The 15,166-nt window shown below is 42.3% G+C and overlaps 1 protein-coding gene across 7 annotated transcripts in view; it reads left to right on the forward strand.

The window, feature by feature from the left end:
- The window catches only part of MEGF11 (multiple EGF like domains 11), a 193,223-nt gene that overhangs the window by 131,929 nt on the left and 46,128 nt on the right, over positions 1 to 15,166 (forward strand). For all 7 annotated transcript variants that reach the window (XR_006169805.1, XM_042823968.1, XM_042823963.1 and 4 more), the window contains exons 11-13: positions 9,976 to 10,096; positions 11,542 to 11,705; positions 12,106 to 12,208. Coding sequence is in view for 6 of the 7 variants with exons in the window: in XM_042823968.1 (XP_042679902.1) it covers positions 9,976 to 10,096; positions 11,542 to 11,705; positions 12,106 to 12,208 (388 nt within the window). In the remaining variant the exon portion in view is untranslated. The remainder of the gene's footprint in view (positions 1 to 9,975; positions 10,097 to 11,541; positions 11,706 to 12,105; positions 12,209 to 15,166) is intronic.

A 15,166-nucleotide genomic window follows, 5' to 3' on the forward strand; every position in this document is an offset into this window, starting at 1 on the left:
GCTTAGACATTATTATAGTACAGCTATAGAAGAATGCTAAAAGAAAGTTTGTATGTAGTGCTGAATTGTTGGCATAGCCAAACACTAATGGCAGATTTGCAGAATAGATGCATGCTATTGAATGACTGGGTTAGGTGAAAGTTGGTGTTCAAAAAGACAAAGTAATAGACAAGGGGGAAATAACTTTAAATAAGTACCCAAAAAGTGAAAATCTAATTTAATTACTACCACTCATGGAAAAAGATCAGGTAACCACAGCGGATGGTTTTCTGAAAAACTCAAATGAGTGCTCATCACCAGTCAACAAACCAACCAACCCAGAGCACCAGGCAGAATAGTTAGAATGACGGGGAAGAGAACAAAACAGGAGAGAAAAAACATTTTTGTGCTATTGTATAAATCTATAATGTATCTAAATGTCAAATTACTGCTTACAGCTTGTCTGATTACTGCTTATGGAGGATATAATGGAAGGAGCAAATGGTGACAAAGATCATCTTTTATATGGAATAGCTTCTATACAAAGAGTGACTCGATAAACTAGAGCTGGGCTCAGAAAACAGATGGCTGAGGAGCGATGTGATAGAGATCTATGGAACTGTGACGGTGCATAGAACACGAACAAGGAATGATTATTTACTATTTCTAATAACACGGGAACAAGGGGCAAGCAATTAAATGATTGCACAGCAGGTTTAAAGACAAAGATAGTGCTTTTCACAGAATGTGTAATTAAATTGTGAAATGGCTCCCATAAAATGAGAATAAGAGAGTGGGATGATTTTGCTTAGAAAAGGGGTCACCAAGGGTAGCTATGTGAGAGGTCCCTTACATCACAGGGAGGAGGAAGAAGGAATGCCTGTTTGCCATTTATAACAATATAAGAAACTTCCCAATTAAAACCAGGCAGTGGTTTGAAGCAAACAAATAAACATAATTTTTCTCCTTTGTATTTATAATTAAACTGTGGATCTTCTTGCCAGAGGATGTCATATAAGCTGAAAGTATAAATGATACCTTTTATTCCCTGTTTTTGCTAATGTCCTTTCTGCAGAGTTGTTCAGACTTGTCAGCCAGAGCCAAACTGACTAATGCAAAAATGCCAGGAGGCCACAGTCATTGTACAGGACAGATCTTGGACAATGCCGCTCAGACAGATCAGGAACCATCTCTGATTTCCAGACAAGGGTACTCCCAGAAAACAACTGGTGCAGAATTAGCCAGTTCTGAACTGCTCTGAAGTGCTTCTCCATATTTTGAAATGGCTTAGTTGCCCACTGTCTGGTCAGATCAGCCTCCAAACTGATCTATTCTGCCCACATGTGGGAAAGAAAATGATGGAACTGCACTTAGCATGTCAGAATCTTGTCAGATGGTTGGCCTTAACTGGTGATATGATGGGATCTGAGCTACCTTGTTGTGGCTCCTTTGCTGAACAGGGCCAAATGAGCTGTTGTCGTTCTCTAGCAGGATCTGTCCTAAACAGGTAGAGAGACAGAAAATGGAATAGCCAGAGCAGTTTCCTTTTTCTTACTCCCACATAATTTGTAACTATGCAGCCACATCTGGTGAAGGATGGTCATAGCTCAAAGGTCTCTGTGCCCCCAGAGTGGTTCTGGCACGGGCAGGGGCAGCATCAGGTCAGGGTTGTCCCTTTTCCTTTTCCATAATGCTAACTCCAAGTTTCTCCATCTGAAAAAGCAGAAGAAAACAGCTTTTTTTCTGTCTTTAGCTGTAGTGGTGAAGGTCTGGTTCTGTCCCACGGCTTGGACACAAGTAGTTTGTGGAGTACATCTTGAAGAGCACATCTAGTATATGTTTCTCATGCATTTAAATATTTTCCACCAACTTGAAATAATCCACATTATGCCTGGGTCATTTTACCTTTTGGGACATTTGATGATATGCCCATGTTTTTTGGATCATTTTAGATGATGCAGCTGATTAAAGTTGATTATGGTAGCAGCAATGAGCCCTGCAGATGTTTGATTCCATATGACTTCCCCAGAGCTGAGTTTAAAATATCCTGCCTCACCTGAATAAATCTAAAATGGACCTATTCCAGATTTAAATTGCTTTAACTATCACAGGACCTGGTTATCCAGCTGGCCCCATAATGTATAGTAGTAATCCTCCCGATACAGACATGACTGACCTGCCTTGATAATATACCTTCCTATTAACTCAATCTAAACCCATGTATTATAGATGTTTTCATTTCTCCCTGAAATATCTTTTCCATAAACAATCTCCACAGCTCTTCTGTGAACAGAATTAGGAGTTGTTTTAGCACCTTGCCCTCACGCAGCCAGCTGCTGGGGCTGCCCGAGCTCTGCGCACCCATCTGATTTAGCCTCTGCTGTGTTTTTTGTCCTCTGCGTGGCTCTATTGCTTGTACTCCATTACTGACTGCCTGGGGGAGGCTGTCCTCTCAGGTGTATCACCGCCTCACCAGGCGAAATGTCCCAAGGAAATGATGTAGGAGTTGTTTCACCCAGTCTAAATCCAATCTTCTATTTTTGGAGAGGTCCCTCGCGGATAAATGTGTTTTGTGATATTTTATTAGGTGAAAAGTGCTGACTGTATTAAAAAATCTTGTTCAGAGGTTGATGATCATCTTTTTTACTCTCCACACTACTTTCCTTGTGAATACATTTAATTATATGAGGCTGCATTCATTGCCTCCCTGCCACTGAAGTGCTCTGCAGTTAAGGTCTAAGTACTGAGCCAGGCAGATACTCAAGTGCTGTAAAGTTAGTCTCCATTTCTTTTTGCCAGCAAGTGTTACACTGATTTACAGAGTGGGGGTCTTCCTGCTTCTTTATTGAAGTCTTTTTCTTATTTTAATGCCCATATTTAGGTGGCTTGAATAGCAGGAATGGATTATTTTAATTGCAGATAACTGGCTGATATTGGGCATATATTTAATGCAAACTAGAAAACTGTTCCCTTGTGCTGAGGGGGATTACAGTGCTCACTGACAGAAATCCAGCTCAGGCTTGCTGTTTAGTATGAAAAAATCCATTTTTTTTAATGAAAGCTTTATTTCTGTTTGTTTTTACTTCATTTCATGGAACCAAAAAAAAAAAAAAAGCCCAAACCCTCATGAAAGTGGGATTTGCTGCCTTTGTTCTTACAGAGTACTGCTGTGTTCCAGCAGTTTTGCTGTGCAGGGCATGGTTCCTTTTGGATATACAAGCTTTACAAGCTTGGGGAGCTGAGATGCTGGAGGAGGTGGGCAGCAGGGTTCTGCACACCCTCCACCTCAAAAGATGAGACCCAGCCCACACACAGCCTGATAGTTTTTTCGTGGGGGTTTGCTGCATGTGGATCATGCAGGGAAAAGCTCTCTTACGCCTGGAAGGGTGCGATGGGGATGGTCAGTGGTTGGACTTGGTATTCTTAGTGTTCTTTTCCAACCTGAGTGATTCTGTGACTCCGTGATGCTTTGCAGTTCTGCACATGCAGACATGGTGCCCGTGCTGAAAGGCTGCACAAGTTCTCCAGTCTCGATAGGTACAAATTATTCCTCAGGTGGCCAAATCCCACTCAAAGCCTTTTCTAAGCTGTATCCCAAGGCTTCCCAAGTCCTGCTCTGTGTGGTGGGAGGTTCCTTCTGGGCAGTGGGATAGCAGCTGTTTCACAGAAACCCACACAGCTGGGAAGACTAGGTTGAGTAATCTTTATTTTTGAAGCAGAAATAACCCAAGTATACTGTTATTGTACCTTGGCTCAATTTTGGGGCTGTGCAATGGAAAACATAGGAACCACAGTGGAGGAACACCTGGCTTAGGAGCCCAGAAAAGAGAATCTGGCTCAGGTTTTTTTTACTGAGGCAGTAATATGTATTATGCCAGTAGCAGCCTGTGGCAGAATCGAACCCATGGCACACACTCTTGGGTTTGCAAAATGGGAATCCACCAAATTCAGCCATATTTTGTACAAAAAAATTGGAAAGTAACAAATCACAAGTGCCTTTGAGGTAATCTGTGCTCCCCTCACAGCCCCTGCTGCATAACAAAGGCTTTGGCCACAAGCAGTGAAATGAAGTTGGCACCTCAGATTCAGATCTGCTGGATTTGTGCACGTGTGCATGTCAGCTCTCTGTATACTCTTTAGCAAGATTGAAAATGCATTTTATTTTATTCATCTTTTTAATACTGTCGAATAAAACGTTTACAATACTCTTAGTCACTGATCTATATGACCAGCATTTCTCGTGTGCATGTTTCACTGGATACTTCTGATCAAACACCAAATTTAAGAATTATTATCAGTATGACTAATTTTAAACTTGGCATTTACTGTGAAATTTACTGTGTTCATTACCATATTAGCACAAATTCCGAGGTGAAATAAAATGCTGACATCCATGTGTAGAAATGTTTGTAAATCACTGGAAGATTTTGGGAAGAGAACCCATAAGTTCTTCCCACAGCCAAAGGTAGCTGTGCTTCGCCCTCCTGACGTGTCCCAAGTCCTATGGAATCCAGAGAGGGCTGGGATGCCACCAAAGTGCAGATTGGGAAAAGTTTTGCTGTTGACTATTGGAAATATTTAATGACTTAATTTAGGACTTCAGCATTCAGGACTGCAGAGGGTCTTTGGGTGAGTCGTGAGCTTGGGACTTAAAATGTCACTTTTTAAACACAAGAAAAGCTCCTTCCCTTTCTGCTTTGCTCTGTCTTCTTCCACGAAAGGGGAGAATGGAAAAGGAGACTGAATAAGGTCATCAGTGGTTTCATTGTGCCATTTTAGATGTGTATCAGATTCTAGAGCCGCTACATCACATAATGTTATGAAATGGGCAAAGGAACATTTGTCAGTTCTTAGTAACACTGATTACCTGCAAACTGAAAGCCTGACTTGTTCTGGGCACAAGATCCCTCCCCAAACTTTTTGCTGCATTATATCGTTACCACCAATAATAGCATCTGCAGGGAGTAATTAGTGACACCCACAGGGGAAAGGAATTCTGCCAGAGGACATCATTATGTCTGAAAACCAAAGATGCTCTGTAGTAAGGTCACGAATAAATTGCTTGAGCTGAGGGTAGAGGAGAAGACCAGTAAAAGTACAAAGTTTCCTACTGCTGCTGGTACACTTATGACGAACACGTTTAATTTGCACTGGAACACCATTAGGGAAATTAGTTTGTTCTGCCAGTTTGTGCTGCTGGATACCATATGTTTACCTTGAGGGAATGTTTGTGGAGTTATGTTGGGTTAATGGTAAATGTCACAATTAAATAAGTAAATATACAGAAGTGTATCTGTGACCTGCACCGGTGCACAGATGCTGTACCAGCACACTGGTGTGCCACGTTCCATGTGTACATACAAATATGTGCTTTCAGGTACTAAGTCCATACAGATCAGCTTATCAGGACACACAGACATCAGGTACAAACAGCACCTGCCTTGTTTTTCTCTCTGATCTGTTTACGGGCGCATACATACAGCTGTGCCCGTCCCCATTCCATTCCATCACTGCGAGCTGCAAGCGCTGAGCTCGCCCTGCTGCAGGTGGCAGTGCTAATTCACCTGGCACAGAGCAAGGCAAGGGAAGAGCAGGTCAGATACCACAGTAAAACCTCGGACCAGCTGGAGTCCCTTTCCAGTTTACCAGAAGTTCCAGTGTTGCCTTTTGCTGTTGCCAGCCCCCTCTAATATTCTGCAGAGGTGCCGAGAGTTTGCAGCACCTCCACAGATTAAACTTTAAGAGCACTCAGCCCAACCTGTCGCAGAGGTCTTTATCATGCAAACTTGACGCCAAGTTCAATAGCAGTCCTGTTAGTCTTCTGCATTGCAGAGGCCTTGAAAAATTGATTTTCTGTTTTGCCTCTGACTTCAGTGGAACCAGCTTTTAGCCCTCCAAGGCAAATTTATTCCTGTAGATTGCACTACTTCTGAAATTCTTAATTTAATGTCCTTAGAGAGTCAGACTTTCAGAGGGACCAGGCATGGCTGCAGGCTTTGCTGGGTGCTGTTGACCACTGCTGGATTATTAACTCCTCTTACAGTCTGAAATTCCATCCTTTTCCTTTTATAATGCATTTCAAGGCTTTAAAGGCCCGATCCAAAATGTACAGGAGTACATACAAGCCTTGTTATTGAGGAACAGAAAAGAATTTTAAAGATAATTGGCCATTGTTTGCAGCAGGAGTGTGTGTCTAACAGAAACAAGCAATCTGATCCTTACTGGTAATGTTGTTAGGGCAACATTAATCCAGTGGAAACACTTTCTGAAGTGGCCAGGGCTTGTTAACACAGCCAACACCTAAGGCAGCAGTGTGTCTTTAAGCTCCACTAATACTGTACAATAATAATTTCTGAGGAAGAAAATCTTCACCTCTGCCTGAACAGAAACAAGACATATTATTGACTGCCATCTGGAAAGATGTATGCTCTGGGCCTCATGAGTCTATTAATATTTGATGCTGATGGATGTGAGCTGGCAGACTGTGTTATTAATGGAGTTTGGTTCCTTGGACCTAACCCTCAATGCATAGGGGAGAATTAACAATAACAAGAATTGTATGCCCAAACCTCTCCTGATACCACAAAAGTTTGTCATTTAGTTTCAGCATCAATTTGTTAATATTTCTGAAGTACTTAAAGCTATGAAAGGTCACAGAGGTGGCATTAGTTACATTATTGGTGCCATTCATTTTGATTTAAAGCTGTGTTTTTAGGGTCCCTGGGACCACGGATCCCCACTTGTATCTTTGCCAGGTTAGGGTACCCCCATCATATATGGATTTCCAACAGGGAAAGGCTCACTCCTATTAACTTCCGAGCAATTGTGTGGAGGTAAGGGATACTTTGTCTTTGGTTGAGCTGAGATGCCATCCAATGGGTTTGGATGCTAAGAAGAGGGTAGGAGTATGCTGCTCAACACAAGGAGGGGGGCATTTCCTAGAAATGGCCCTGATGCAGCACCCAGTAAATGGGAATTTTTCCTCAAATTGAGTCTTATTTGGCCACTGAAATCAGGAGGTAATATACTGGAGGTATATATATATATACATATATATCAGGGATGTATTTTGATAAACTGGACGTGATAAGGAAAAATGCTGAAAGAAATGAAGCACTGTTGAAAGTCTGTGATGTCCATATGGATCATTCTGACTTGGAAAATAGAGATGTGAAATATCAAGTTATTTATAGCTGGATTTCTTAATATAGCCTTAACATTTTCAGGGGTATATGTTTGATTGAATTAGCTTCTCCTTGCTATCATGTATACCACATCCAGACATTTCACTGCTCTCATTAACCTCCCAATCTTAATAGAAAAAAAACGAATAATCAACTTAAGAAGCACAGCTGTTGATTAATTTTACTAAATAGGATAGAAATATAAAGTACCATATTGCAAGACTGAAGATTCAGTGCACAACGTTTAAAATCACTTTAATGGAATATATAACTCATTAACAGCTGGATAGACAGATACTGCAGCATTATTCACTTGGGCAGGTGGTGAGAGGGAGGTGGAATTTACATATCTTTAACGGTACCTGAATGCATTTAATTTCATAGGTCATTCTCCCAAATCAAGTTCAAAATGTTAATAACAGGGTGTGCATTTATAATTAATAAAATCTTAGAGCCAGTGCTATAGTTCAAGTGCATTTTCCTCTTATGTAATTAAGAAGTTAAGTATGTTTGGCAGTTGTCACTCAGACAGTTCTGAAGGTCTCACTTGTCGAGCCTAAAGACAGCAATCTCATTAAGCCAGTTATGTTGTCCGTTAAGGTTTGTTTGCAAGGTTTGAGGGCATAGGGTGGCCAGCCAGAATGACCAGCCTCAGGTAGTCCATAAAGTACAGTGCATTAAAGTAGGTGCCAAAACTTAGATGTGTTTTGAGTTGGGAAGAAACATCCCGATGCTTATCCTGTATACGGAACCGTTCCTCCTGCATGGATGACTTGTCTCACCTGTCTGCACATCCTCTGTGCAGAGTAAGTGTACAGAAACAGGGGAACCTGCCATGCCCATGGCCAGGATGTTCCTGCCTGCACCATGCTGGGACACCCACAGAACCCACTGGCCACCTGGAAGCCCTGGTTCTGTGCCTCCCATGGCTCGGATCTGCTGTCTCAGTCAATCTGGCTCCCAAAGGAATGTGTTCATTCCACACCACTCTGAGCTGCTTTCCTTTTCAAAGACATTTTCTTTTACTCCTAGATCACTAGTTCAAATCCAGGTAGGGTCAGTTGTCATAGAAATTACAGCAGTGCCAGCAGTCCTGTGCTGTACATGAAATGAGTTGGGAGTTCCATTCGCACAAGATACAGCTTTCTAAGTGGCACTAATTGGCTGTCTAATTGTCACACATAGGAGAAAGGCTTAGGATTGATTAGGCGTGGAGGCTGAATGCCCCTCTGCCATCCCGCTCGCGCTGGGTTCCTGTAGCTCATTCTGTAGGCATGCTGGCAGGGTAATGAGGGGCAGCGTGCTTCAGATTTTCTGGCTGTCAAGACGGCACCTTTTAGAGCCAGTCCTTTCCAGGGGAACTTGTTTTACTCCACCAAGGTCAAAGACAGCATCTTTTACAAACATTGCTTTCACTCAAGAATCAGGGGCTCGCAGGATTTACTTCTGAGCAGTCCATATTTTAACCATTTCATTTACTTCTCCCTAAAGCGAAGTTTTTAGTATAAAATAGGAAGAGTCTACTGGTGCCACACAGAGCTGCTGCAACAAGCACATGGGTTTGTGGTGCTCAGAAATCTGCTGCTATTTCCTGTTAACATCTCAGTGTCTGGTGCTGTGATGTACGGGTGCTGGAGGTACTTGCCATGGCATAGGGAAGCTGACATTTTGCGCTTTTATCTCCTGAAAAATGGATGTTCCTATCACACAGCGAAGCCTCTCACCTGCAAAAAATACATTTTGACCAGTATTTTTTCCCTTGAGCTATGATATAGGTCACACTCTGCAATGTAGTTACTATTTAACTTTGGAGCAGGGTAGCTCTCTCTGACATAAGACTAAATTATTACACTTTAACTCACTGGAGAAATAAATATAGGAGCTCATTTGTGCTGTGGAAGTCAAGACTACAAACTGAAGAAAGTGGAGTAAAAATACCTTACATATGCTAACATTTGTTGGCCAGACGATGGGACTCAGTGTATATTTTCTGTATATATATTCAGGTCTGAAGGGGTCATATCACATTTTAACTCCCGTGTTCCATCAGATGAATGACATTGGTAAAGAAATGTACCTCTGCTTTCAGCCACAGGAGGTAATCAGTACATACAGCCGTAATTTACTGATGACATTTTCTATATTTCTGTAACATGTAAGTTTTTATCCTCCTTTTCCTTCCTTGCCTCACACCTAAAGCAGAAATGGGACAGAGACTGATTTTATCTTTTGCTCTGCGTGCTTCCTCTCTCTGACATGTGCATCACACCTTGTTCAGCATTCTTCCCAGTGTCACCATCTCATGCAAATTAGCCAAAAACAGATGTACATACCAGCTATGCACCACAAAGGTCTCATCCACGTGCCATGTGAGTTTTCCTCTCTGCCAGGCTGTGGAAGATGAGCACGCAGCAGATCCTTTAGCTTTTAAACAGCCATGTTCTTAGAATATATTTTCCAGGAAATGCAGAACAATCTTTGCATGGTTTCAGACTGTATATTTTGTGATTAGTGTTTCTTAAGTGATGTTTTGCTTAATGATCCAACATCTGTTCTAGGAGGTTTGTTTTTGTAACTTACACACCTCCTGCTGAATGAACGCCAGAAACTTGTCCCTTTCCTCCAAGTCAATCAAAGCACTAATTGCATCATAATCACGGGAAGCCGCAGTGACTGCTGAAAGTGCTGAAGATTCAGCAATCAACTCATAACACTCTGCTCACTGTTTCGGAAGAGAAAGCCTCCCTGTGCAGAGATGGGAATTTCCTGAATTCAGATTTCTTTAGCTGACTCTGTTTTTTCTGGTTTGCAGGGAGATGACTGCACCATTACCTGCATGGCAGGAACCTATGGTACCAATTGCTCATCAGTTTGTAATTGCAAAAATGATGGTGCGTGTTCCCCCGTCGATGGTCTGTGCATTTGCAAAGAAGGTAAACAAAATTCACATTTAACAGTCTCCTACAATTTGGCATCAGTGCTTCTCCCCTTCTAACGTGGCACAGCTGTGCAGTCAGTAACTCCGCTATTTATTTGTGCCTGTTGGTAATTCAGAGCCCTGCCCCAGGAACAAAACTCAACAAGGGCCTGACTGTATGTTTTGTCTCTGCCCTGAATGAGGGCCAGGCTTAACTGCAGTGCTGCAGGAGCAGACCCCAGAATGAAGTGTGCCTGCAAGGACACAGCTTCTTTCTAAAGGAAATGTGAAGCAATCACCGAACAGGGGTTTTGCAGTGTGATTTTTTTGAGAAGGAACAGCCTCCTGCCTGCCCTTCCTTCAGCCCAGTGAACTGTCAGTGGGCTGCACCCGGCTGGTTGCCATCCTCTGGTCATGGTGACGGCTCACCCATGTGCAGGTGACCTCTGCCCAGCGTGGGGCTGAGGACATCGCTGTCCTTTGTCTGGGAAAACATGAAGTCTTGTCTGTTCTGGAGATTGCAAGAATCACCAATTTTTGTACCACGTATATGTCCATAATTCCTATACGTGCTTGGTAGTGACCCATATTTCCACTTAGGAGATCTTGCACGCTCCGGAACGTGGTATCTCTGATGTTCCATGTGCAGTGGTGTCTTCCCCCAGCACACCGACATGAACTATCCTGTATAGCACACATAAGCCCTAAAACAGAAGTGAGGCAAACAGCAGTAAAACCTGGCATTTCAAACATGAATTAATGAATCACTGTAGAGCCCCATTTAATGAGGGCGTATAAACCATGAGTTACTGCTCAACTCCATTACATGCAGCTGCAGTGTAATGAAAGCCATTGTGGGGTTGGTCGTTAAGACTTGAGTCTTAATGGTTAGAAATGATGGTCTTGGTCTTTTTGTGTGTGTGTGTGTGTGTGTGTGTGTGTGTGTGTGTGTAATAGCCTCTTTATATTAAAGAGCCTTCTCAAAAAAAATACGAGGTAAGAAAGAAACAAACAGCATCGAATGGCAAGTGACTTGCATTCAGCAAGTCTCCAGCAGACGTTGCTGTGCTCTCTTGCTGCCTGAGCAGTTCCTGAAGAGATATCAGACACAGCCACCTGGCAAACAGCCACATAGAGATATCTTCACTGCCCTTCTCCACCTATGGATGTTGGCAGAGGAAGCTGGGAGGTCATAATCAAAGGGCCAATCTTTGACCCCATGGTTGGTGTCTTGATTTACCCTAAGATCAGGAGGAAACCAGCGCCTAGAATCAAAGAGCTGCAGTTCACAAGGCACCTTTCTTGTCTCTTTTTTCTGTGCTGAGCAGGAAAAAGGCACTAGATCTGCCTGGAAAACATGCATGACACCTTTGCAGAGAGTTTTAAATCTTGTTATGTAAAGAAATATTACTTTTTCTGTGCAAACATGCCTAAATCTTTTTCTCTCCAAACTTTCTGCAGGATGGCAAGGAGTGGATTGCTCTATTCCATGTTCAAGTGGAAGTTGGGGTTTTAACTGTAACCAGACATGTTACTGCACAAATGGAGCAGCCTGCAGGCCAGCTGATGGCTTCTGTCTGTGCTCCCCTGGCTGGCAGGGGGACTACTGTGACCAGCCATGCCCTGTAAGTGTAACCAGGATGGTCGCACATCCCCTTTTAAACCATAGTCCACATAGCTCTGCTAATCACACAGGCTCAGTATCTCATTTTGTCTGTGGATATCTGTAGGAAATCATGTATAAATGACAGATTGTGGTTTGAGTAATCGATGTATTACCTTTTGCACTATATTTTATCAGAGCTATTGCAGCGTTATCTGCATTTTCTGGAGCATCATTTTTTAAAGTGATTCCTCGTTTGGTTCTCTGTAGAAATTTCAGGCACTGAGTTGTTTCTATTTTCTCTGTATGTTAATTTAAAAGATGCGACTCAGCATTAAGAGGGACATGATAGATGATTTTGCACATTTTACAGCAAAAAAACTGATTACTGAGAGACTTTTTTTTATTTATATTTTTGGAAGGATGGAACATATGGTCTTAATTGCAGTGAACGTTGTGACTGTAACCACGCAGATGGGTGCGATCCCGTCACCGGTTACTGCTGCTGCCTTGCTGGCTGGACAGGTAAAATGAGCAACTCTATAAAACTTGGGAATATTTCTGTTTGTTTGTTTCTTTGTTTATTGCTAATGCATCAGTCATAGCGCTGAATTTCTGACTGCAAACTCTTAGGTAATAGGCTGAGACAAGCTCAGCTGAATTTACCCGTATTTAAATCACTCGTGATGGTGACAGAAATCAGCATTTATTAAATTTGTATTCAAATTAGTTGAAGATGGCTCCAAACCTGGAGCCAGATGTTAGCCTTCTGTAACGAGAATGCTCGGGAGGGATGCAGATTGTATGGAAATCCTGCAGTGTTTTTCTCCTTGAATGACCTTTTCCACAGGGGTTTCGGTGCCATAATGAATCCTGTGGCCGTTGTACGCGAGATGCAGATAGGTGCCGTCTGGATGCTGAGAGTCACTGCAGCTGCTCCATCATACAAACCAGTTTGTCACAAACTGTTGTCTTTATGCCTTTTTCCCATGCTTCCTGTTGCACAAAATGGTAGCGATGGAGAGCGGATTAATGCTGGTTTGATAAAGAGTTCTCTTGATTACGCAGAGGCAGAGAGAAATCTTGAGTGAAGTCTGAAAGTCCAGGTAGGAGAGCTCAGTACGAGCAGCCCTGCACTTGACTCCATCCTGATCTTTGCTAGCTTTTGACAGCTGACATAAACAGCAGAGGGGAACAAGTTATTGGTCCAACCAATATTTCACACTTAGCTGCCTAAAATACGAGTTAATCTCCCCCTAGCTCTCTGGAGAGTCCCTAGAGGGAAATAAGCTTATATTCTTGCCTATATCTGCAGAGCCACCAGCAGCACTGCTAGTCAAAAATGCATTGGTATTAACAGCATTCATTTGGAAAATTCAGTTGTTTTTCAAACAAACACAAGTTGGAAGAATGTATGGAGCAAGGCAGGCTCAGGCAGCCAGCAGCAGGAATGCTGTTACCTCACATCTTCAGTTATGCCTTAGACTAATTCACGTCCTCCATTTCTGATGGACAGATCATCACTCACTGTACAGCCCAGCTCTTAGAAGCATGAGGCAAAAGGAACGAAATTAAGCTTTTACTTTACAATGAAAAACATCCTTGTAGAATTAAATAAAATGCAAAAATATGAATTTCTTTTACGACAAAGTTACTTTTCAAAGATGGTGAGCATGCATCCCTGGAAAGGGCTTTCTGCCCACTACAAAATACGTTCTGTAAGCTCACTACAGCCCACCCCAGCTTGTGTTCTTCACTCATGAACTGCATTCATCATTCCTTGAGCCTCTTTGCCATCACATCCATCTGTCAGGCTTTAAAACTGTACTGTGCTTTATTTATAACCACCAGAAAAACAGTTGATAGGTTTTCCTGTAGTCACTGTGAGTTTCTTAGAGGGGCAAAAATGGTTTTGAAAAGTAGAGAGAATTAATATATATTTATTTATTTAGTGTATGGGTTTATTGCACATCTTTATGTATGTAGCATTTCAGAGGAAAGTGCAGATACACTTTGCAGACTGAAGTTGTGGCTTTTTCTCAAGGCATTTGGAACATATACTCCACACTCACAGCACGTGCATATCTGTAATTGTACTTCAAGTGCAGTTACTAATTACTCCAACTAAAGGTAAGAATGAGTTCTGTGACGGGCCCCTCTTTTGGTTTCTGTACTGGGTGAGGTGACTGTGTATTAACTCGCTGGCCACTTGCTGCAAATGAAACACTTTAACCTTCAGTGTGTCCCTGCAGTTCTGGAGCTCCCTTCTTCAGCATCACGTTTCTGTGAGGAAAATATTACATTAGCATTTGAGACCAGGTTGGAGCTGAGATGTTGACAGAACCGTGTAAGGTGTGCACTGGAAATGCTGATAGACAGACAGAGCCTACATGTGTTTTGCCAATTCTGCATTCAATGTTTTTTCCACTTGGCTTAGCACGAGACACAAGGATAAATTCTGCTCGTGCTACTTTGAAAGTATGTAATTTCAGAAACTCTTCAGCTAGATAATTATATTTTCATATTAAGGAGTGTGGCATTGGTAAAAGATTAATCTTATTTCTAGTTGTTGTGAACTGGCCCATGATGTGTTTTGCAGTATATTTTATAAATATGATGTGATAAATAATTCAGGCTTAAATTTGTGCTTTCGGAGTTTGGTACTAATTAGGCATGGCCTGAAAAAGATCAGAAAAGTTCAGCATCATGGAACATCTGAAGGTTTTCCTACCCACTCACACAGACAGAGAATTCACATGGCTTTCTGATCCTAATGGCCACAAAACTTCATCTGAAACAGCATATTCTGTATGTTCATCCCACATGTGGGACTCCCTGCCTTGATGTCGGTGTTCTGCGTGTAGATCAAGGAGAAGATTGAGCCCATTTTCTTTAAAGTAGTTTTCAAGATGTTACTGGTAGAAACCTTGGGAGACTGATAGATGGTTGGAGCATAGAGGAAGTCTGGAAAAAGAAGAAAAAAAAAGGAATAAAAAGAGTAACATACAACATAAATTAATAGCAGTCTGCCACCCTTGTCTGCTGTTATGACTGCCACTCATCCAGAGTCTATTATTCAGGGCATTGCTCTCCTACTCTTCTGTGTTTTAACAGCCCAGTAAAGCTAGTTTTGGGAGCAGAGAACACCTGGCAGATTGGAAGATGATGAAGAGATTGCCATGTCCCATCCAGGATGTTACAAAGCTGTGCAGATCAGCTCAGCACCAAAATAAGCACACTGGCAGTAAGCTGCTTACACATGCATGTAGATTGGCCATTAAATTCAATGGGGAATTAATTGCACGTGCACAGCTGAAGGCAGAAGTTAGACTCTGAGATGGATCAGGCCTGAAGCTGCTTGCACCGTGTCGGTATTGCTGAAAACCCCAAGCCAGGCACACTGTATCACAGAGAGCCTTGTAGACAGCATGGAAAGTGTAGCACCTGTACTAACAGCACCGAAACCACACACATGGGAAGATG

The sequence above is a fragment of the Centrocercus urophasianus genome, unplaced genomic scaffold (genome assembly GCF_019232065.1).
Source record: "Centrocercus urophasianus isolate 14NV4802_14NV808 unplaced genomic scaffold, USGS_Curo_1.0 seq_23, whole genome shotgun sequence".
NCBI lineage: Eukaryota > Metazoa > Chordata > Aves > Galliformes > Phasianidae > Centrocercus > Centrocercus urophasianus.